The sequence below is a fragment of the Perca fluviatilis genome, chromosome 14 (assembly GCF_010015445.1).
Source record: "Perca fluviatilis chromosome 14, GENO_Pfluv_1.0, whole genome shotgun sequence".
Classification (NCBI taxonomy): Eukaryota; Metazoa; Chordata; class Actinopteri; order Perciformes; family Percidae; genus Perca; species Perca fluviatilis.
In genome coordinates this window covers 24767231-24791480 of record NC_053125.1, presented here as the reverse complement: position 1 = coordinate 24791480, position 24250 = coordinate 24767231, and the positions used below count along the sequence as shown (strand labels likewise).

General features: G+C 41.3%; 2 protein-coding genes and 1 long non-coding RNA gene across 7 annotated transcripts in view; 1 reads left to right on the top strand and 2 right to left on the bottom strand.

Annotated features, from left to right (window-relative positions):
- The window catches only part of LOC120573135, a 563511-nt gene that overhangs the window by 140708 nt on the left and 398553 nt on the right, over positions 1-24250 (top strand). The window lies entirely within an intron of this gene.
- The window catches only part of LOC120573092 (myosin heavy chain, fast skeletal muscle-like), a 697218-nt gene that overhangs the window by 308154 nt on the left and 364814 nt on the right, over positions 1-24250 (bottom strand). The gene's annotated exons all lie outside the window — the stretch shown is intronic.
- Positions 1-24250, bottom strand: part of col4a6 (collagen, type IV, alpha 6) — a 173085-nt gene that overhangs the window by 27441 nt on the left and 121394 nt on the right. For 2 of the 5 annotated variants that reach the window (XM_039822536.1, XM_039822538.1), the window contains exons 10-25: positions 24033-24068; positions 23376-23417; positions 18457-18549; positions 16921-16974; positions 16639-16701; positions 16410-16454; positions 16124-16177; positions 15031-15100; positions 14347-14457; positions 13886-14035; positions 12662-12703; positions 9016-9111; positions 7693-7850; positions 7349-7528; positions 6692-6875; positions 2589-2633 (exon numbers count right to left, since the gene is read on the bottom strand). In XM_039822536.1, coding sequence (XP_039678470.1) covers positions 2589-2633; positions 6692-6875; positions 7349-7528; positions 7693-7850; positions 9016-9111; positions 12662-12703; positions 13886-14035; positions 14347-14457; positions 15031-15100; positions 16124-16177; positions 16410-16454; positions 16639-16701; positions 16921-16974; positions 18457-18549; positions 23376-23417; positions 24033-24068 — 1423 coding nt within the window. Of the gene's footprint in view, positions 1-2588; positions 2634-6691; positions 6876-7348; positions 7529-7692; positions 7851-9015; positions 9112-12661; positions 12704-13885; positions 14036-14346; positions 14458-15030; positions 15101-16123; positions 16178-16409; positions 16455-16638; positions 16702-16920; positions 16975-18456; positions 18550-20286; positions 20377-23375; positions 23418-24032; positions 24069-24250 lie in introns of all 5 variants that reach the window. The other 3 variants (XM_039822537.1, XM_039822540.1, XM_039822539.1) reach the window with 3 other exon arrangements.

Genomic DNA, 24250 nt, shown 5'->3' with positions numbered 1-24250 from the left:
ACTCTTCTCTTACTAAATCCTACCAGACGCGGCCCAAATAACATTTACAAACATTTTCATGGTTTCATTTATCTGACCTAAAAGATGAGGTCCAGTTACAGGACAAGGCTTACCCATCACAGAGATTGGTTTAAGAAACATCTACAGTAAGCCAGCGCTCCATTATTCTAAGATAGCAAAACAACACTAAATGCCTAGTACACGTTTAGTAATAATGACAATAACATACACCATATTTCTTTAGCTCAAATCATGTTTTAAACAGCCAGTAAATTCTTGTGAATGTCTTTCGCAACGTTGATTGTCTGTCGCCTCCATTCATGCCAAATATATATAAGACTTTCATTTAGGTTAATCTGAGTTGAATCATGGGAATTATTGTTATTATTGTTATGTGTTGCAGGTTGAATGTCGTTAGTAGCAAAAACCATCACAATAGGGTCAGTACAAAAAATTAGAAAAGTTATAAATTAAATTTTGTGTTGTGGATCAGGACTATTCCCCCACTCCTCCCTCATTGGTTAAAAGCACTTAGCAGAGGCATAGCTGGAAAACATGCGCCAGGTGTCAGCTGCTTGGATTGGAGGAAGAGGAGAGTAACTGCAGCATATTACGCCTGTTAAAAAAAAAGTGGCCTATCTCTGCGGATAAAACCTGAAACTCGACTTGTCAATCATTGACCCACTCTGTCAGAGTGGAATCCCTGAGACGCAGGGAGCGAGAGGCTTCCATCGGCTCCGTCATAAACAAATGATTGACAATTGTTTTCAGAATGCAAAAGACTACGTTTCCCACAAATTGCTTGCCCAACAGTGTGGGTTTCAGGTCAGCGGAGCCATTAGAGCCAGTGGTGGAAGAAGTATTCATAGCCTTTACTTCAGTAAAAGTCCTGCATTGAAAATGTTACTTATGTAAAAGTATATATCATCAGGAAAATGTACTTAAAGTATTAAAAGTAAAAGTACTCAATGCAGAAAAATCCTCACATTTTAGAAAGTGTAAAGGATCCAAATAGTTGTGTGTTTATTGGTCTAATCATTTCAGCTGGGCTTGTAGGCCGTTATATTGTTGGCTAGTTTAGTTTATAATAAAACATCAGATTGTATAAACTAGAGGTGTTTTTGTGTGCAAAAATCTTAATATAAAAGGGAACTAGTAATTAAAGCTGTCAGATTAATGTAGTGGAGTAAAACGTACAATATTTCTCTCTGAAATGTAGCAGACTTAGAAAGTACCTCAACATTTGTACTTAAGTACAGTACTTGAGTAAATGTACTTAGTTACGTTGCACCACTGATTAGAGCCTACAAAAACGGCAATCTTTCTTTCTCCGTCATCGGAGACTTTTCTTTGAGTAACGTTCACATCACGTGTTCACACTGCAAACAACTGGTCACCGGAAACGCTTTTACAGGGATTTTTATTATGCCAGGCGCTTTAATGTTTAACAAACCAAATCATGGCCGGAGCAGCATCTTTAAAGGCCATTCCTAATTAGATTTCTTTCTTGTTTCTCTACCTGTGTGACTTTATTTCTGTTCTGAGTTTGATATCGCTGTAGCAGCATACGATTGAGAGCTTGATTCAAAGCATTATTTCTCTTAACCAGACGTTCTCAGCCTAGGACCCCTTACAAGACAGAAAAAGAACAGGGGACCCCCTCTCAGAGTTATGGATTTGTTATATTTGAAAGTAATCTATGAACTATTATAGATTTTAAATATTATTTGTCAAACTTTTAAGCCTTCAACAAAAAAAGAAAGAAAACCTTTCACAGAACCCACTTTAAGAGTCACTGCATTCAAGGAATTACATTTTGAAGTTTACAGGATTTAGAAGCTTTGAAGTGAAAAATAAATACTTAAGCGTTATTATTATTATTACTTAAGAGTATTATCTGCCAAAGAAACAGCCATTCTTACATGTCATGTTTTTCTCTTGCTCTTCTCATTGGCTCTGTGAGAAGAGCCAGTCAAGTTTTTGAGTCTTAAACGTCTTTATTTATAACTAACAAAATAAGTTTTTTTCTGACCTGTACGACAGCGTATCAGGTCCATTGTAGGAAAAAAGTTATTATTATTATGAAGCTGCGTAGGAGGATAATATTCCGGAAAAAAAACCTTGGATATTCTCTGAGATTAAAGTTGTATATTTACGGAAAAAAAACACCCAAATTTACGGGACAAAACCTAGGATATTCTCTTGTCGTGATGTTTTAAAAAAAAATCCCCATTGCCCCACATGTAAATGATAAAGATTTGATTATATCAGCTGGCAGTCATTTAGCTAGAATATGTGATTTGTAAACCAAGTTGCTTGCATTGTGAACACATGATACAACGGTATGTGGCCATACCTGAATAACTGAATGAAGTTGGTCAAAAACCCCTGCTGAGTTGCAGCATTTATTTCCATCTAATAATGTCTCAAAGGTCATCCCCTGTTGGGCCGATGAGCTCTGGCCAACATGTGAACACCAGGGATATCGTATGACTCCGCCAGTGGCCGGGCTGCCTGAACCCAAAAAGCTACAAATCCTGTCCCAGGCTCGTTACTCTGGCTGGTGGATGAAGAAGTTAGTTACCCACCCGTTCCCTCTCCGGCGTCATTAACCCCTTCACAGCTGTTTTCACCTGGACAGATACACATGCACAAGGAAGGTCAGCGAGATGAAGGGATGGATGGACGGAGAGAGAGAGAGAGAGAGAGAGAGACAGAGAGAGAGAGTTTAAGAGAGAGAGGGGGAGAAGTAGAGAGAGAGAGGGGTGGGAGTAGAGAGAGGGAGAGTAGAGAGAGAGGGGGGAGAGTAGAGAGAGAGGGGGAGAGTAGAGAGAGAGAGGGGGGGAGTAGAGAGAGGGAAGAGTAGATATAGAGAGAGGGGAGAGAGAGAGCAAGAGAGCGAGAGAGAGAGAGAGAGAGTGGAGAATAGAGAGAGAGAGATAAGGAAGAGAGAGAGGGGAGAGAAGAGAGAGAGCAGAGAAGAGAGAGAGAGAGAGAAAAGAAAGCGAGAGAGGGAGAGCCAGAGAGAGAGAGAAAGAGAGGGAGAAGATGGCAGCATACAAAGCCAGTCAGGGTCATTCGCATGCGCCAATAAAGCAATTAAATCATTTTTTTTTTCATCAAACAGACATCAGCAAATGAGCAATCACTTCCATTCAATTAATTCAAGGCTCATTCCGTTAAGGCGAAAGCATACTGAAATGCTTGCTTCAATGTAAAAGTGCTTAAAAATAGATTATTCCACTCAAAGAGAAGAGAGAGAGAGAGAGACTGGCTAAGAGACAGATGTAACAAAACAGTCAAATTGCAGCTAAAAAGTATTAAATTGTTGTTGTGTCTCTTCATTTTCTCTCAGCTCATGTGAGTGACAATAACCTTCATATTAAGAGCAAAATGAATCAGTTGTTTGGCATTAGCGTCATAGTATGAGAGCACACATTCATACTGAAGATGAGTGGCCCAGCTGCTGCTGAGCACTTTGTGTCGTTTAGTCTCAGAGAAGGAGTAATGGTAGACTAAAGGAGGGTTAGTGTTAGTAGAGTTGGTATTTAGGCCTAGTTCACACGTACAGGGTACTTTTTTGAAAACTTAAAAAAACTTACAAATAAATCATGTTCACAAAATAAAATCTCCTTTCAAATGAAAACGCAAAAACACATTAAAAAACGCTGGAAAGAGCCAAACCACAGACGGCGATGCGACCCTAAAGCCACGCTGGCCAATCAGAAGCTTGAAAAAAAGCTATTAGCGGAAGGCTACCATGGCTTTAATGATGCATCGATCGCTCCGTAGCGCGTTCGGACGCCTCTGTTCCTCAATATAGTGGAAGAGGAACTGTACATGGACGTGTTAAGTAAGTGTTAATGCCCGACGAGGTGTCCATTGTCAGGTATTAAAGGTGCTCTAAGCGATGTGACGTGTTTTTTAGGATACAGCATTTTTCATCACATACAGCAAACATCTCCTCACTATCTGCTAGCTGCCTGTCCCCTGAAAACGCGGTCTCTGTAGACAGCCCAGGCTCCACAAACGGCAACAAAAACAAACTGCGCCAACCTGCACCACCAAACATAACAAACAGTGTTCCAGCCAATAACCGACAAGAAGGAGCTGGTTGAGCCATCACTGCAGCAGCGTTAGCACGTAGGCTACTTCCACAATGCGTATTCATGACTCAACCAGCTCCTTCTTGTCGGTTATTGACTGGAACACTGTTTGTTATGGTTCATTGTGCAGGTTGGCGCAGTTTTTGTTGCCGTTTGTGGAGCCTGGGCTGTCTGAAGAGACCGCGTTTTTTTACAGTGTGTTCAGAGGACAGGCAGCTAGCGGATAGTGAGGAGATGTCTGCTGTAGGCCTATGTGACAAAAAATGTTGTAGCCTAAAAAGAGCGTCACATCACTTAGAGCACCTTTAATGGACGACGGCGAGGCGTGAATAGGGCTGGGTACCGAAACCCGGTTTCACTATGGAACATGTTCCTACGCAACCGGTAGGAATCAGACCGGATTAGAGCGCAAATCTTGGTTCCTCATTTTGGTTCCAGTTAATGTGTCGACTGAAATATTTTCTCTCTGTCGCTCTGAAACGGACGTAAAAATATCACACTTTCTCTGTAGTCTACCGTTAGCTAGCTACCATAAATGTAGACTACTTTTAAAATGGGATATTTTTCCTCTGGGCTCACCAACACGGACGTAAAGCATATAACCATTCTCTGCATGTGATCGCTAGTAAACATATTACACTCTGCTTGTCTATCTATTGTGTGTTAGGTGACTTAGGTTTACTTATTATATATTTAAGTACTTTAAAATGTTAATGTATTGTTACATTTAAATTTTCAAATAATAAAAAACTATATAAATGAAGCCTTTCTTTGATGTCATTTTTTCAGTTTTTATATGACACATGCCTTCGGTGCGGGAGACCTGGGTTCGATTCCCACTGCGATACAGCAACCAATGTGTCCCACAACAACCCCTAGTTGTTCCAGAAGCGTGCGTCTTCTGACATATATAGCAATTGTAAGTCACTTTGGGTAAAAGATTCAACTAAATGACATGTAATGTAAAAACCCTATTTTCACTGTCTCCACGGCAACAATGAAAACAGAGTTTCTGAAAATCTGAAGAGGTTTTCCCAAAAGATCAGTTTTTAATGAGCTAAAACACAGTTTGTGTGGTCTACAGGCAGAGAAAAAGCTACGTTTAAAAAAATCACCCGTGTACGTGTGGACTAAGCTTCAGTTCAGCCAATTTACAAATCATATTCTAGGTCTGGTTTGTATTTCTCCAAATCACTTCACATCGCAGTATCTTATCATTCCATCGTTGAGAGTGTCTTTTGTTACAGTTTATGAAGCTGTCTAAAAACCAAAATGCTGGTCTTTTTTAGTTGGAACAAGAATGAATTTACTTTCTTTGAAGGCAGAAAAAAAGCTAATATCGATAACTGCACTGACTTTGTGCACAGCGGCAGGATGAATGTGAATTAGAACTTTAAAACAACACCAGTATTATCCTTTAAAAGAACGACCAAATCCAACTTATTTGAATAATCAACTCATTTGTGAATCCTAATTTGACCCGATGACAACCTTCTCAATTCCTCTGAGACTAAAGAAGCACAATAGCTGTGGCGCAAATTAGCATTAGAATTACAACCTCACCAATGAAGCAGTTTATGGATTTGAAGATTATTGGCTGCAGAAGAAGTGTATAAGCGCATTAATGGAGGACCATTAATCGTGAAGAGAAACTGCAGCAGCCTGAGGCATGGAGGGGCAGGGGGGCTGCTTTGGGAGAGGAAAACCTAACATGTCGTCCCTTCGGGGTCCCCGGGGAGTTTGGCTGCTTCAGCAAGGACGGAGGACCAGGAACAGTTTGTCCCATAGAGCAGAGATCTTCAACAGGGGGTCCGGGGCCCCTGGGGTGGGGGTACTCAGACTTACTGCAGGGGGGGCCGCCAAGTTATTTCCAAGAAAATTTAAATATCCTAATACAAATCCAACATATTATTTGCAGTATTATTACCAAATATAAATGCGCTTTTGGGCGCCCGGATAGCTCAGTTGGTAGAGCGGGCGCCCATATATAGAGGTTTGCTCCTCGACGCAGCGGGCTGCGGGTTCGACTCTGACCTGCGGCCCTTTGCTGCATGTCAATTCCCCCTCTCTCTCTTCATCCTAAGGATCCACTGTGCCACATGTATGTTTAACATTAAAACATGATTTAAAAAATCCTGCCAACAATTATTATTTCAATTGCTTAGTATTAGCTATGCACTAAAAGGTATGTATGAAGGCTTTAGGCCACCCTACTAGTTATTGTAGGCCCAGTTTAGTATGCAACTTCATTTTATACAATATCTGTAGTAGGGGGTCCCTGCTCCGTCTCTCTTTCAGTTAAGAGGTCCTTGGCTTAAAAAACATTGAAGACCCCTACCCTAGAGAATATCTTCTTCGGTTGACAGTGTTAGGATGAGGCTGCTATGGCAACTACAGTACGGAGGATGGACAGGGATTGGATGGGATGGATTTATGGTCGCAGGGGTTTCAACCTGTGGGGAGAATGAGGCATCACACGCGCGCACGCATACACACATACACACATACACGCGTCGCACGCACGCACACAGACACACACACACACGCACACGCACACACACAGGCTCCTCCCAGGCATCACTAACCTCTAAGTCCGGGTGAACCTGGTGGCCCTGGCAACCCAGAGATACCGGGGTCTCCAATCTCTCCGCGAAAGCCGGGCAAGCCAACGTAGCCGATGCCGGGTTCGCCGGGGCCACCGGGGCGACCCTTTGGCCCCGGGAACCCTGGGAAACCTTTCTCTCCAACTGTGCCGAAGCCAGCGTCACCCTGGAGAGGAGAGGAGAGGAGAGGAGAGGAGAGGAGAGGAGAGGAGAGGAGAGGAGAGGAGAGGAGAGGAGAGGAGAGGAAGAGCAGGTTGTTCCACATCCTTATTTGTAAACCTTCTTCTACAAACTTGCTAAAAACCTGGAGATGAACTTTAGGTTAAAGCTGGGGTAGGCACTTTTTTTTTTTTGCCGTCATTGGGCACATATTCCATAATTATGTTTTAGCATATTGTAATTTATAAGACCAGAGAGAAAACTAGACTTCTGCACCTCCTCTTGGCTCAGTTTTTGGGGCTTTAGATAATCTAGAACGTCACGGGAAACTTTGGCCAATCACAGGTCATTTCAAAGAGAGAGAGAGAGAAAGAGAGAGAGCGTTCCTATTGGCTGCCCTGCGTATGCATGGCCCGTGTGACTGAGAGGGGAGAGGGAGACTGCAGCTGTAATTTGTGTACTGTGCGTAGAAGCACTCACTGGGGGTCCAGGGGTTCCGGGGAATCCCGGCAGTCCTTCTCTGCCAGGCTTTCCAGTTTCCCCGGTAGGTCCTCTGGGTCCAGTAGCTCCGAGCTCTCCTTTCACTCCAAAACGGTCGGAGAAGTAAGGCGCCCCCTTCTCTCCCTTACGCCCGAAGAAACCGGACTCACCAGCGCGACCCTGTAGGAGGACAAGACATGAAGGGATTTCTGTCAAACTTGCACACACACATTTCATTTTTGGCTAATTTATAATACTGGACTCTACAACATAATCTGATATTTGGAGGCAAAAGGGTCTGCGAAAGCTGTCAGCAACGACAAAAATACTCAAACTCGACATACAGGAGGTCCCCGACCGCCATTAAAGCCCGGTGGACCGCTGTCACCAGCCTCGCCCTTTCGTCCGGCAAAGCCAGGGTTGCCGTTGGGTCCTGGGGGTCCAGGTAACCCGGGCAACCCTGAGGTGCCTCCTCCTTCACAGGCACAGTCGCCAGGATCACCTGGAGGACGGAGGGGGAACGGGACAACAGAGGAAGGGGGGAAGGAGGTTGAATCAAAGAGTGGAACAATGTAAAGAGGAGCTCAAAGCAGAGGAACGATATGAGCGGAGATGATCATGGAGACAAAATCTTTTATTAGTGCAGAAACGGGATGTCCAAAATCATATTTGTTAAAAAAAAAAGTCCAGGACACGTGGACTCCAGTAGGAAGCATGACTATAACCATTCATTTAAAATCATTTCACACAACTTACCTCTAAAAACAAAAAAATTACTTATTTGTTTGCTCTGGTCCGAATCAGTTGGGGAGTTTGTCTGTGAGCATTTTTCCTTCGGCTCATTGGTCAGATGTGTCTGATGCGGGAACAAACAAGTAAAAACAGGAAGAAGGTCCTGTTTTTGGACTAGTGCATACACTATTACTCAAATCTCTGTGGTCAATCCCGCTCATTTCATTTCAATAATTCCCCAGAGGCTGTTTTGCGAGCGATGTTACTACGTCTGCTCTGCTCGCCGAGACTTCGCTCGCTTCCCGCCGGCGTCTGTCTCCAACTTCAGCGGCGGCTGGTTTGACCGCAGAGATTTGAGCGGCGGCGAACTTTACCGCTGTCCGTTTCTGTGAAAGAAACACCGCAAGCTGCTACAGTCTGCGTGTTCTGCCGCGTTGCAGATTGCAAAGCACGCGTGTGACTACGGGAGACATTCACGGGCCGAATAAAATCGATAAGGGGGCCGTGTCTGGCCCACTGGCCGGGAGTCTGAGACCTCTGGTATAAAATGTAAAAAAAAAAAATGATTGTCCTGTTATCATATTGAATTAAAACAACAATGTTGTTCATCGGGTAATTTCTTGCAGAGATTTTGTCTGAGAGCATTCGGTCAGAGTGTGTGTATGTGTGTGTGTGTGTGTGTGTGTGTGTGTGTGTGTGTGTGTGTGTGTGTGTGTGTGTGTGTGTGTGGTGTGTGTGTGTGGCGTGTGTGTATTTGTGTGTATGTGTGGTGTATGTGTATGTGTGTGTGTGTGTGTGTAAATGTCATTGAATTAAATAGAAGAGCCTATAAAATCAGTAATAACCAGTTTTGTACAGTCCTGCACGTGTTCGCCCTTGTGTGTGGTGCGTGCGTGTGTGTGTGTGTGTGTGTTAGTGTGTGTGTGTGCGTGTACCTCTGTAGCCATCGAATCCTCTGTTACCCGGCTGTCCTCTGGGGCCAGGCAGCCCAGGCACTCCAGGAACACTGAAGGGTACATCTGGGGTAGAACCTGTAAGCACACACACACACACACCAATCCAATCAATGAGATGTTTCACATGGTAAATTAGCCATAAACAATAGACAAGTTTTATGATTTTTAGATGTCGCACTGAACACAAGCAGAATTGCACTGACTGATGTAGGACGTAGAAAAGAAAAATGGATATCTGTAAAGTTCCCGTCTTGAAAGGAACTTATTTTCACACCTAAATATTTCTCTAATGTAAACAGGACTCAAATCAGCGCAGTGCAAGTGCAGCTTGGTGTCACAGTGTGAAATCAGGATTAGTCTCTTTGCTCAGCATGTAATATGAAAGAGTTCAGCTGCTGTTGCAAGACGACAGAGCTTTATTTAAAGTGATAAAAGCATGAAGTTGTTTATATCGTATTAAAAATATAAAACAGCGTTGTACTTGAGCTAATTCAGTGATTTTACATTGAGTATAATGGCTAAGAGCTACTTGCCACAAGCAGCATGCATACCGTTTGGCACCCACACAGTCAAAAGGAAACAAACTGCTTACAATACAGTATTGTATATATATGCATCATGTGTGAATGGATGTTTGTTCTGGACTTTTATGGTGAAGAGAATCTAAGGTCAAGGAGGGAGAAAGCCACAGATAACCCTGAGGGCCCTATTTTAATGATCTGAGAGCACGGTGTGAAGCGCATGGCGCAGGTGCGTTTAGGGCGTGTCCAAATCCACTTTTGCTAGTTTGACGGTAGAAAAAAAAGGTCCGTGCACCGGGCGCATGGTTCTAAAGGGTTGTACTTAGTGTCTTCATTAATTCATAGGTGTGTTTTGGGCGTAACATGCAATAAACCAATCAGAGTGTCATCTCCCATTCCCTTTAAAAGCCAGGTGCGTTTGGACCTTGGTGCATTGCTGTTATGATGGAGGATTGACACCATATTTTTATTTGTATTGTATTCTTTTGCATGTTTGTGTGCTGCTGTGTGTGTGTAACAAGCATAGTGTGCGCACGCTGTGCATAAGCCTAGGCGCATTTTACTAATGTGCTGTTAAAATAACAATGACGTTATTGACATTAGACCAGATTTTGTTGGTCAATGGCGCCATCTTTTCCTGCTGCCTCAAGCTAGTAATACGCCAAGAATGCACCTGAATACACCTCCCTGTAAGACCAGCATGCCCACGGGCGCACAGATGGGCGCAGGTGCATTTTCTATTTAAACGACGTGGACGCTGGATGGGAAACTGACAGGTCTTAAACTAGCAAAGAAACTAGCAAAGTCGGGCGTTGCGTTGCGCTGCGCCGGGTGCCATAGAGGGCCCTGAGTGTTCATTAGTAGGGCTGCACAATCAGTGGTGGAATGTAACTAAGTATATTTACTCAAGTACTGTACTTAAGTACACATGTTGAGTCATGCCACTTTCTACTTCTACTCCGCTACATTTCAGAGAGAAATATTGTACTTTTTACTCCACTGCATTCATCTGACAGCTTTAGTTACTAGTTACTTTACACATTAAGATGTTTGCACACAAAACACATGTAGTTTATAAAATCTGATGTGTTATTATAAATTAATTGAAACGGTGTACAAGTCCAGCTTTAATAATTAGACCATTAAACATAAAACTGTTTGGATTGATTCTTGGATTGAAAATGGGAGGATTTTTTTGCATTGAGAACCTTTACTTTGAATACTTTAAGTACATTTTCCTGATGATCCTTACAGACTTTTACTCAAATAACATTTTCAATGCAGGACGTTTACTTGTAACAGAGTATTTTTACAGTGTGGTATTATTACTTTAACTTAATTAAAGGATCTAAATACTTCTTCCACCGCTGTGCACAATATATGTTGTTTTTTTTATCGTCATCACGATATCAAATTGCGCAATAAACACACAACGAAACTCTGCGACATGTCGCAAAAGACACTGAGATTTTTTGAGTTAATTGAAAGAAAATATCAGCTGAAAACTGCACTTTAAAATGTCATTCGTTTTTTAGCGCTGCCTTTTAGTTTCAATTCAATGTTCAATTTGTTCAATAAAACTTTTTCGTATATTATTTCCTTTTAGTTTTTTATTCAAAAAGCAGTTTGTTGTATTTTAGCAGAATACTGACAGCAGCAGAAAGGCTGAACTGAGTAAACGTTTCTGTTTATTTATCGCAAGTAATATCGTTGTCGCGATGCTCGCCAACAGTGCCGCATATTTCCCTCATATCATGCGGCTCCATTCTTTAGTAAGTAAAGCTTTGAGCTGAGATTCTCATCACCGAGCGCATGTATTGTGTATTGGAAGTTGTTTCAGTCGGGTCATTTGTGAGGAGGCAAGAATGCTCATACTGCAACACACCTTAAAGGATTGACAAACTGAAAGAAAAACTGACCATCATTGTTACAACTATCATTTTCTAGGCCTGTATCAAATACTAAACAAAACTATTTTTTTCTTCTTCTTGTATGTCTATTCATTTGGTTTAAAGCCAGGATTTCTGCTGTGAGGAATGAATTTGAGATGAACAAGTAATTCACATTAGTCTGAGGATTCTAGTGAGACAGCGAGAACAAAGTCAAATCTTTAGGTGTTTTCTCTCCATGCAAATGGTCAGACGACATCTCACAAGAAGACCGTCTGCTTCCTACACAACAAAGGGATGTGTGAAGCACATTAACATGACTTGTGATTTCAGGAAGAATCTTAAATTGTAATATACGTATGGTTCAAAGAAGTCTCCTGTCTGAGATTCTTGACCATTTGTCTCTTTTGTGTAGGGCTTCGGCCGAAAAAGTTTTAAAGTCCAAAAGTCCAAATGTAAAAAAGGTAATTTCCAAAATTCAAGTCTTTTTATCTAACGAAATGGTCTGTTTCAATCCATATTTGTTGCGTTTAGATTTTCCAAAAAACAACATTTTCACTGCGGTCAAAAACTTGTTTGCTCTCTCGTTTGTGGCACCTAAAGGAAGTCGCGCACCTGTATCAACGTGGCTATCTAGCAGCAATCTAACAGCATCGTAAATTACTTTTACATATCCAAATTGAGGATTTTTTTTTTTGAGCATTCTTTTAGCGTGATGACATCATAACAAGACATCAGACATTCGAAGCTTCATTAAAAAAAAAACTGAATAGAAGCTTTGAATGTGATTTAAAAAATGACATTCAGTACGGCCCTAGTATTTTCTTTCAGTTTGTGTTTCCACATTCATTTCCAAATTAAAAAAATAAAAGAAAGAAAAAAAAAACCCTGTTTGGAAAACAACGCTGCTGCCATGCAATAACGTCCATGTAAAATCAGTGAATTATGTTCAGAGAAGGCGACACCTTGTGGTCAAAGATGAGAAAAAGCAGCTTGGAGTAGAGAGACCCTCGCGTCCAAGTCTGAAGAACAGCCTGCGCTCTCCTTTTACTGTACTTACCACCGCAGCCTGCACAGAGGGTAGCGTCAAAAGTAAGCATTTTGCCTGTTAGATACTGCCTGCTGAAAGTTGTGTTTGCTGCTTTGAATTTCAGTTTAGCGGGCTGGATATTGCCACGGCGATTGTGACAATATGGCCGTGCTTAGGATACCTGCCTTTGGGCTGCTCAGGATAGTAGAAGCAGGGTTCGGTAGATCCTTGGAGGACAGTTAAATCAGTCAGCCATGATGTTTTAAAGTCTGTTTCTATCTTGTCTTATACTTTAAGAGATAAACTAGCTTATGTGGCTGGTTAAAAAAAACAGAAAGCATACCAGTACATACTTTTCAGCTGCCTGTACGGTGTCTTGTTGACTTCTGTCTGTATAGTTTAACCTGTACTAATATCTTGCTGTTTCCTGTTGCTCTGGTCTAAAATCATCTGGCCAAAGGACTACAGTGGAAAACACCGGCACATTTACAGAAATGTTAATTAATGTGTGTTGTCCTTTATAAAATAAAGAATAAGAATAATAAGAATATGGCTAGTAAAAAGAAAATACAAAATCCATTTTCTAATGCCAAAAGGCAGCTCAGTGACAGGATGATAAAGATGCTGTACCCGCATCTAGAAGTACAAAAATAAATTCTTCATAATAATAACAACAAATTTAATGACTTTAGCTCCAAGGAATTATAGCTCAAAGTGCTTTGTCACAGCAGTCATAAACAACATACATGCACAACATAAACGAGACACAAAGGGAAGTTTAAAATAGTTGTGGTTATGTTCAGTGGTAGAGCCCGACCGTTATATCGACGGGCCAATATTATCAGCCGATATTAGGCATTTTCCAAACTATCAGTATCGCAATTTATAATGGCCGGTAAATTAATATTTAAAAAATAAAATAAAAACGGACGAAACACCCTTCAACCATGTTTTGAGTGGTGGCGTTGCATAGTTTGTCCACCAGAGGGCGCTATACAACATCCCTGTTGGCAACACTCGTGTTTAACCCTTTAAGTTTCATATCTTATGTTTGTATTTTTCAAAATTTTATTTATCACAAAATTTTGATGTCCCTCTGTTTATTTTTAAACTGCATTATCATATTATTCTAGTGAGGATGTTAATGTTAAGGAAGTCTGTTTATGTTTTGTTACGCGTTTCTGGATTAAAAAAAATATATATATCGGCCGATATATCGGAATATCGGATCTTTAAATCACCAAATATTTGTATCGATATCAGCCCTAAAAATCCTTTATCGGTCGGGCTCTATTTAGTAGGTTTTGTCATTGCCGTCGGGAGCCTTCTCGTCTCTCAAATGAGCCACTTATTATCACGACCAAGCTGTGAAGGAAGAGCTTTTGTCAGTCGATTCTGTGTGAACGTACCAGGCGGGCCCCGGGGTCCAGGAGGGCCAGGGGGCCCGGGGAGTCCAGGGGAGCCAGGGATTCCTTCCGACCCATACACTTGTATGCCTGGGTTTCCTTTCTCTCCCTTTGGGCCGCTGTTCCCGGGGAAACCTGGAGCTCCAGGACGACCTGCACATGAGAACAGCGGAGATGGGTTGATTTATTTAATTTATGCAAAAATAAACCCATTGCCAAGGTCCGCAATTAACTTTTTCATCCACCAGCCAAATGGCTATTGAATGTTCAAATTGTAACCAGCCACTCAATAGATTACCATTGTGTTAGCTTTTGGGCTGGTGAGTGAAGCAAATCTACCAGCCACCTTTATATTTTACCAGCATTTGGCTGATGTGTCTGTAAAGCAATGACAAATAATGTGCTAATTTTGGACCCTGCCCCTTGCACATCTGTATTATACTATGAGTGTCTGCATATATTACCTGTACCAAATCCAACAATCCCTGGCTGGCCTGGTGGTCCTGGGTATCCTGGAAATCCCTGGTCACCGGGGGCACCGGGGAGGCCGTTGAGACCCGTGTCACCTGTTGGTCCTACAGCCAATGAGAGAAGAGACGGTCAACACAAGAAACTTGTACAGATATATTTTTATTTTTTTACAAATAAGTTCTTTTGGCGTTATTATGGAACCCACTGCAGTTCTAGGCAAGACCCGCCCTATCCTAACCTCAGGAAACTCAAACTCAATTTCACACAGGGCCACACTGGAAAATGAGAATTGCATCGAGGGCCAGACATGTGTAGTTTATTGACATGAATTTATTTCGAAAATGTAAAATGTTTTGTGACTGTATTATTGCATGTTTCATTTAGCCTTCTTACTTACAGTTTGGTCAACAAAAAGCCCTGAGAAAAAGAAAAAAAAAAAACTTCAAAAAAAGCTACAAAAACGTCAAAAAAGCAGATTTGACCCGCAGGCCTTAAGTTTGACACCTGTGGGACAATGCCTAACTTCAACCAATCGGACAGCTTCGTAGGGCGGGTCTTGCCTAAAACTGCAGTGGGATCATGGATGTTTTAGAGTGGGATCCATGCTGTTTCATCCCCTTCTTGTTTCCTTAACGCCCTCTTCCTCCCACAAATGATGAGTTTGTATTTTGTGTTACCTTGAACTAAAGTGCCCAGATTAGAAACGTAAGCCGGAGGTCCAGGTGGTCCTGGGTCGCCCTGGTCTCCCTTTTAGAGACACACAAAATGAAAGGAAATACATATCACATAGGCGGAAACATAGGGAAAGTAGTGAAAGCTAAATGAAGCTTGTTGTCAAGCTGAAGGAATCCAAAGTGATTTAACATAGTTGCTGTTTTGAATAAATGGCTAACTTTGATATTTTGAGAGACATAGCTTTGTCAAAAGCTCCCTAACTTACAGGTTATATATATACACTGTATGTATATATATATATATATATATATATATATATATATATATTTATTTGCACAAAAAACAAAGCATAAAAATGACACAATGTGGTTTTATTGTGTTGTTACTGCTTAGCTAAATTAAGCTAACCGGCTAGCTGGATATTACTGCTAGCTTACTGTGTGGTATCTTCTTCTCATTAAATTAACTCTTGACAAGAAAGCAAAGTAATGTATTCCTACAACTTTAAATAAGTCTTTTAAACCTATTTGAACCACACAAACTGAACAATTAAATTAAATCATTACCGGTCAACAGCATCGTGCTAATTAACAAGAATAAAACCGTAAGGGGACGTTTGTTCATCGGCTTCTTTATATTAAACCAGCCATGGTCAAATTCATTTAACAAACATGGGCGCCATATGCTGGTGAAACAATGGTATTGCAACGAAAACAAGCACTTCATACAGTGTTGATTTTAGGCAGGTTTTGAGTACTACGTAGTTGAGTGTGTTCACACTGAAAAAGTGACAAAAATAATAATAAGTTAAATGAAGAAGCTTTTCACGGAAAATGTATAAAGTAATCATGGATGGTGCTAAAACAGTTTGAGGAACACATCAGAAAACAAACAAAATAACTATGAGTTGCATTTTGATTGATGTATTTATATTGTTCCATCTCCTGTTGGTATAAAACAGTTGATTGTGTTGATTACTTGTAACCTAAATGCAAAACACAACACTATGAAGGTTAGTACAAGAAATACTGTATGCAGCCTATATGCAGTATGGAGTTGCAATGCAGCAAAAACACAAACACACACTCATGTTACCTTGGGTCCTATGTATCCTTGTTGCCCGGGGAAACCTGGATTACCTATTAATCCCTGTGTCAGAAAAAAAAGAAATCCGGTTTGAATTTACTGTACAGATGACAGATGGTTTTACACTTCAATATGTATGTAAAAAATGTTTCTAAATAAACCACAAAGTGTGCTAATGTAGGAACATAATGGAGGAAGTGAAGGGGATTACACAAAACTTGCTTTATGCATTATAGCATTCTGCCGATTATAGGCCTACATAAAATGACTCATGTTTACGGTCACAAAAGCCAACCTGTTGTCCTGGAGCTCCAGGAGGCCCGTTAAAACCAGGGGGACCCTGTTTGGTAGAATCAAAGACGACATCCACCACAGAGGAAAGGGGAAAGGAAAAGTGAGAGATCAATACATTTCACCATGGAAAAAGAACATGATAAGGATGCTCCAGTATGCTGAGGTCAGGGGAGATATTTCTACTTCTAATGCATGGAATTAGTGTCATACGGTCAGTTGTTATCTCTTACTCTTGCCCCGGGGTATCCAGGAATGCCTTTCTCTCCAAGTTCACCACGATAACCGAATAGTCCCTGGAAATAATTTTTTTTTAAAAGTGGTCAAAGGTGAGTCTCATGAGCCAGAATTTCTCTTATTGATGGCACAGCTGTTTTCGATTCTTTCAAGTAAAGTTACTTTGTTTTGTTTTTCTGTACGTTTGGTATATTCTCACTTAACACACACAAACAATATTTATTGTACAGAAATACCATTGGAAATGTATGTATCTGGAAGAAAGAAAAAACACTTACAGGTGGGCCAGGATTGCCAGTGAATCCTCTGAATCCCTTCGGGCCAGGTTCACCCTTTGAGAGAGACAGAGAGAGAACAAAGGTAACCATGAGAACCCATCATTTTTGCACAAAATGAACTGTGAGCAATATTGAGAGTCTTACACATTCTTTATGATTGAACATACCTTTTGTAAGTCCGTGAAACCTGTATCAGATGGCTACCTTTGACCAGCAAGTACTCTGCAGACTATAGACTGCACAACCCCCCCAACCCCAACCCTTCACCCTCAGGCTGTATATTTTGAGTAGCCCAGTTCACGGTCAATAGGAGTAAAAACTCCTTTGTTCTTCGTGCAATTGTTTTTCAGTGTATACGGTAAATCAACTTTCATCACAGTGGACATTTGATTCAAAGAGTGGATTCAAAACTGTCCTCCGTTGGTGCATTCAAGGACTCGTTGACGTTCATAAATTAAAGTGCATTTGAATGCTGAAAAAGAAACATTGGATTATTTACATTAAACCATCATGGTATTAAAAGGATAAAAACAAAAGTTGTGGTTTACTGAACAACAGTAATATCTTGGATATTGGAGCGTCCTTCAATGCAACAATAAAAGACAGCTTTTCAAAAGTCTGCTAACAACTCCATTACGTGATGATTAAGAAAAAAGAATGTTTTACTTTAAAAATAAATAAAACAGTAAAGCTGCTGAAATGCTTACTGGGATGGATTATCTTTTGAACGTTACAGTCGTGCAAGTTTTCATACTGTGTAGAAAACCAATGGCTTGTTTAGAAAGTACAAAAAAGGTAGGTAGAGTCATGTATCCAGATGGGAGACCATACTTATTGTTCTACAAATCTGGCATTTTGCTCACTTAAAGGACAAATCCGGCACAAAATGAACCTAGGGGTTAATAACACATGTGTACCGAGTCGACTGTTCTCTGGGATATGTTTTCATGCTAATCGAATGTGACCAGTTTCGAACGTGACCAGATTTGAACAGTCACGATCAGTCGAACGCCGAACGCTGTGCAACCAGTAACCAGTAACATAGGTCAAGCACGGCGTTCGTCGTTCGACTGATAGTGACTGTTTTCCCAAGAAGGCGCCCGCCTGTACACGTGAACGCTACTGTCTTTATAAACTATCTTTTTAATAAACTGTCTGTACACTTGCTTCGGTGTACGTGTAGGGACCCTCATTATGCTACCGTGGAAGTGTGGTGCTATTTTGAGCCTTGTTATTGGTATAGAAATAGCGATTTCTTTTTACTTTACCTGCGCCCCGTGGACTAGCGTTATAAACTAATTAGCGGATTTGCGCTAAAACTAATCCCAGAGAACGGTCGACTCGGTACAAATGTGTTATTAACCCTAGGTTCCTTTTGCGCCGGATTTGTCCTTTAATTACCAAGAGAAACTTGTAAAGATTAGGAAGGATGTTGAGGGACACATGGCTGCATTCGACCATCCTTTAACACGGTGCAGCTCATCCTGCTCGGCGTCAGAAACCCGACTACCAGAAGAGTTGCGTTTTCCAACAAACCTGCATTCCTTTGTCTCCTTTGGGAAAACCCACAAACTCCACAATGCCATTGACCAATGGCTGGCCGGGGTCACCGGGCAAGCCCACGTCGCCCTGGATGCCGTAACCAAGGGAAGAGAGAGCTGTTTACACTGATCACTGTGGCGACGAGGGAGACGGCGGAGCAAGGACGGGGGAGGGAAGGCAACGGCAGAGATTTGGGGCTTTTAGGGAAGACAGGGAGGAGAGATGGGCGACCGTTGACTGGAGGACGGGGGACTGTGACTAAAGCCACTGAAGGGGCTGTTGAGTGAGTGGAGGAGTGAGGACATATAGGGGTGATGGAGAGAGGCTGGTCTTAGTATGAAGATCATTGCTTAGGTTAACATACTTTTATCACAATCCAAGAATCTCTGGAGGCAGAAAGGATCTGATTGGTTGAGCTACACCTCAATGGAAGGAGCCAAAGATCTGCAGTTCCAACAAGTTCTCCAAACCACACGACGATATGGGTCGTCTGTTTCTACCCTCTAATACGACCCACAGGAACGTTTTGCGTCCTCATATCTAAACCAGACAATGTGAATGTAAAGGTCGGGATTTCAAACGCGTCTTTTACGCTGTGACATGGTTGCAATTGGTTATGTTTAGGCAGGCACAAAAACTACTTGGTTATGTTTAAAAAAAGATGGTGGTTTGGGTTAAAATCAGACGTTACTTCACTTCCTGAAGGTTACTACGTACGTAGTCTATATCCTTCACGTTCCACTTCTAGGATTGCTACGGTGCTGCAGGAAATTCTGTATTTTCCGTTTCCTTCCACTTTTGTTTGTGTTGGTATTTTAAATCCGGTGGATTTCTGAGGACTATGGTTAACTGCTCCTCAGATCTGCAGGGTAAATCCAGACAGCAAGCTAGACTATCTGTCCAATCTGAGTTTTCTCTCGCACGACTATTTTGCAGCGTCTCTGTGCGGGGTTTAGCACCGCCCATGACGATTCTGATTGGTTTAAAGAAATGCCATTAAACCAGAGTACATTTTCCTCCCATCCCCGAATGCTGTGTGGAGTAGCCAGACCCTACTTCAGCGCTCTTTGGAGGAGGGTCTGGTAAGGCGAGACTACTACATACGAGATGCTAAATGAGACATTCTTTAAGTAAAAAAAAACTCAGCGTTTTGGCTACTTGTAGTTTCAAACTGGACTCAAACCCTGTTCTCATTTGTGAAAGTCCTGTGTTTGTTTGACCCATCCACTATTGGTGCTCTTATATTTCAGGTCGTAATTGCTGCTTGAAAAAAACGACCTATGGGAGCATTTTTCTGGCAATATGTTTTATTTTCATGTATTTCTGATGATGGAAGAAATACATTTATTTTGGTAGGTCACAGGGCTGTTCAGTTACTGCATGTTATAATAATAATAATAATAATAATAATAATAATAATAATAATAAGCCACTCATCAATGGAAGGCACTTTGGGTTTACGAGTGATGAAAGGTGATACACAAATGACATTGACATTAACGCAAAGGTTGAGATTATTTCTGTCCCCAGATTAGCTCTGCTTTGTGTTCCAGGACTGTTGGACCAACCTGTCCTCCATCTCTCCCCAGGTCTCATCCTCCTTCGACTCCTCGTTTGTCCTTCCCTCCGTGGCTGTAAAGTTTACTGCAATCACTGCTCCTCTTCCTCTTTTAACAACAAACAGCCTGCCGCCTGCCTGCTGTGTTACTCACTTCCTTTATACCACTTTTATAACGAAAGCCCACCACATCCATGTATGTGTTTGTGTGTGTGTTGAGGAAGCTTTACAACCTCGGGTCCTATAGCCTTCCCTTGCTGTGTTACCTTATCTCCTTTGTAGATAGTGAGAGTTTGTTCGCTTCTTAGCGACCCGTCGCCGGGAGTTCCGCTGGGTCCGGGAAGACCCGAGTCGCCCTGGAGTCCGAAATACACACAACACACCGTTAGCCAAGAGGGAGGAGGGCATGATGGGAGAGGTGAGAGGAAAAGAAGTAGATATAGGAAGAACAAAAATGGAGGAGTAAAAGGGGAAGAAATTAAAAAAAGAGCAGCAACAAGTTGAAGGAAACGTGTAAATGAGGGGAAAAGAAAAAAAGCAATGAGCAGGTAGAAAGATAAATAGACAACCAAAAGTATGTGGACACCCAAACATAACACTCTGACACTGTGCTTCTGACCAGAGATGGAAAGAGTACAAAAATATTCTACTAATAGTAGTATTACTTTGATGACTTTACCAGTAAAATTACCAGTATAAAAATCTATTCCAGTTCCAGTTCATTTAAAATTAGTAAAATTTACTTTTTAACAGCGGGGGGGAATATACTTTTTTATTTTATATATACTTAGTATACTTATTAAATTAAATCGCTGTCTTTTGCACAAAGCCAAAAACACCTTTAAAGAAAGAAAAACAACTATGCCAAAACCTTTTTTTTTTTACCCAGTAACAGATGTGATTTAAACTACTTTAAAAAGTAAAAATACACAAAAAACTCTCATAAAACTACTCAATTACAGTAACATGAGTATTTGTAATGAGTTACTTTCCACCTCTGATTTTGACGCTGTGGCTCCTTGAAGGGGAACTGATTCTTACATAACTCATCCTGGTATGCTGTAGCATCAGGATTTCACGATGAAATAACCTCAAAAAGCAGGTCTGTCTACATACTTCTGGCCACGAAGAGATAGATAGATAGATAGATAGATAGATAGATAGATAGATAGATAGATAGATAGATAGATAGATAGATAGATAGATAGATAGATAGATGGATTGATTTGGTCACATAAGAAGAGTAAATGAATGCAAAGATGAAAACCTTGAGGATGGATAAAGAAATGGTGAAAGGAGAGAGGAAGACATGAAAGTCAAAGCAGAGAGAGCTTAAGGATGCTTTATCTTGAGTTTCTTGTTGATCAATTTTAAGAGCTTTCGCCCTCAAATGCCACACAGGACAATTTGAATATCACCCTACAATAATGTTTCTCCAACAGACTCCACAGTAAATCCAGCTGTTTCCACATCCAGTTCAACCCTGATTCTCTCGGAGGTCCGTGTGCTTCAGGCTTACGGTGCGATGCATGCAGCGTGTGTGAGGGAGATGACGTGTTAGTACTCTTTGTGTGAGTGTTCAAAATGAGATGGGTGGGTGGATGCAGGGCGAGGAGTCAAAGAGCAGGCAAATTAACCACAAATCCCAGAGTTCACCACCAGGATGCCCAAAACGTGATTTTAAAGGGAGGGGGGAATAAAGTGCAACGTGGGAAGTAGGAGCGAGTGATTCCAGCACCCAGTTACAGTCCACAGATCGTCCTCCAGAGTGACAGCTCGGACATTTAAACGTTGAAGTTTTCTTTGATTTAAGGAGAAATTTGTATACGTAATGCCACCAAATAGAAGGTGACGCACGGCCTGATTGCGATTGGATGAATTTTACTTCAACATTTGATCTTTTTTTTTTTTCAATTTGGAAGAAAAACTTCATCATGTAAAATCTCTGAACTGTCATTCAACAGCGAGGGAAACAAAGTGTGTATTGCCACTGGTACGACTCACAAACTGTATTTTAAGTAGATTTAGTTAATTTTATTATTTATGGGGGAAGATTTGATTATGATTTGAGGTAAAACACTGATTCCAGATCAAAACAAAAACATGTTCTGCACATCTGGATGAGCGTGTGACTTGTCTCAGTGGCAGCACGGATCATTTGAAAGAACAAACCAGACTGAATCAAGTAGAGGTGTGATCTTTTTTATCATACAGGAAACGGATGCAACAAACATAAAAAAGCCCAGTAGTCAATCTGGGAATGGAGTGAGGAGGAGGAGGAGGATGGAGGGATGCAGGGATGGGTGGGGTTAAAGGAGGGAAGGATATAGATGGAGGGTAAATTAATGTGTGTTGGACGGAAGAAGTGCAAGTTGCAAAGCCACCACCAGTCAGATATAAACATGCATATGTCCAAACGATTTGATTCACACACACACACGCACGCGCACACACACACACACACACACACACACACACACACACACACACACACACACACACACACACACACACACACACAGGTTTGTGGCACTATCTTTGTGGGGACCCATCATTGACATAATGCATTCCCTAGCCCCTTACTCTAACCTTAACCATCACAACTAAATGCCTAACCTTAACCCTTACCCTCACCCTAACCATAACCTAATTCTATCCCTAATCCTACAACCAAGTCTGAACCCTCAAACGGCCCTTTAAACTTGTGGGGTCCAGCATTTTGGCCCCACAAAGCTGTCGGGACCCCACAAGTATACTTGACTCGGTATTTGGACCCCACAAATATAGTTAAACAAGCCCACACACACACACACACACACACACACACACACACACACACACACACACACACACACACACACACACACACACACACACACACACACACACACACACACACCAAGGACCCAGCTAGAGCACCCTGAGTCTGCTGTTTCTGATGTCTGATGTTTAGGAGAGAAAGTGTATATCAGTGTTTATATCATCTGTTACAGCGTTCCTCAGGCGGGAAATCAAATACTCTGGTACAGTAAATGGCAGGTAAACCATTTACACTCTGTTCAAATGGCTGTCACTCTTATTATAGTGTCAGACAAGGTGCTTTTCCTGGCCTAATTCTTAAGTCTGTGAAGATAAACTTAATTTAAATAATCTGCTGTTTATTGTGTTTATAAGTGATGGGAAAGCTGAAACTAAACAAGAGAAAAGCACAATTTGTGCGTTTGAGAAAAAAAAAGTAAAGACTCCCGGATGTTACTTTTCGACAAGTCGCACACAGTTGTGTGTGTGTGTGTGTGCTTGTGTGTCTCTACAGACAAAGTCTACATGTATGTGCTCTTCAGTTAACAAAGCGTACCTTGTCTCCTTTCTCTCCTTCATATCCGTCACTACGGCTCCCCTAAAAACAACAAGGGTTAACAAAACGCACTTAAAAGAACAAAAACCAACAACTTTTAAATGTGGAAACCCTCCTGTACCGCGACTGTGTACTACAGCGGCGTATTAGGGCCCTTGTAGGTAAAAAATAAACAAAAAACTCTGAGATTAAAGTGGTAAATGTACAAGAAAAGACTCACATATTTACAAGAAATAAACTTGGATATTCTCGGACATTTAAGTGGTCAATTCTGCACCCGGGTAGCTCAGTTAGTAGAGCGCACGCCCATATATAGAGGTTTAATCCTCAACTCAGCGGCCATGGGTTCGACTCCAACCTGCGGCCCTTTGCTGCATGTCATTCCCCCCTTTCTTTCCCCTTTCATGTCGTCAGCTGTCCTGTCAATATAAAGGCCTAAAAAATCCCCAAAAAATAATCTTACAAAAAAAAAAAACGTGGTAAATTGTTCAAGAAAGACTAAAAAATTTGCGAGAAAAAGACTCGGAAAAATGATCTTAGAAGTTTTTTCTCACCCCGGCTTTGCCATTTATATAAGATGAAGCTACAAGGGCCCTAATATGCGTACCGCTGGATAATAGAACATAATAAACCACAATACTATTTTAGGTGACTTACCATTGGCCCTGGGGGGCCAGGAGGACCAGGCAGACCCTGAAGACAGACGACAGAATCACACTCAGTTTCACAGACAGCAAAATCGGAAACAATATTCACAAATGCTTCAAATAAAGAAAAAATCTTAGACGGATAGAAAAGATTAGTGTCTAATGTATTTTAATGTTGGTTAAAATGTAAAAAAAATCATTGAAAAAACAATAACATTCTTATACCCA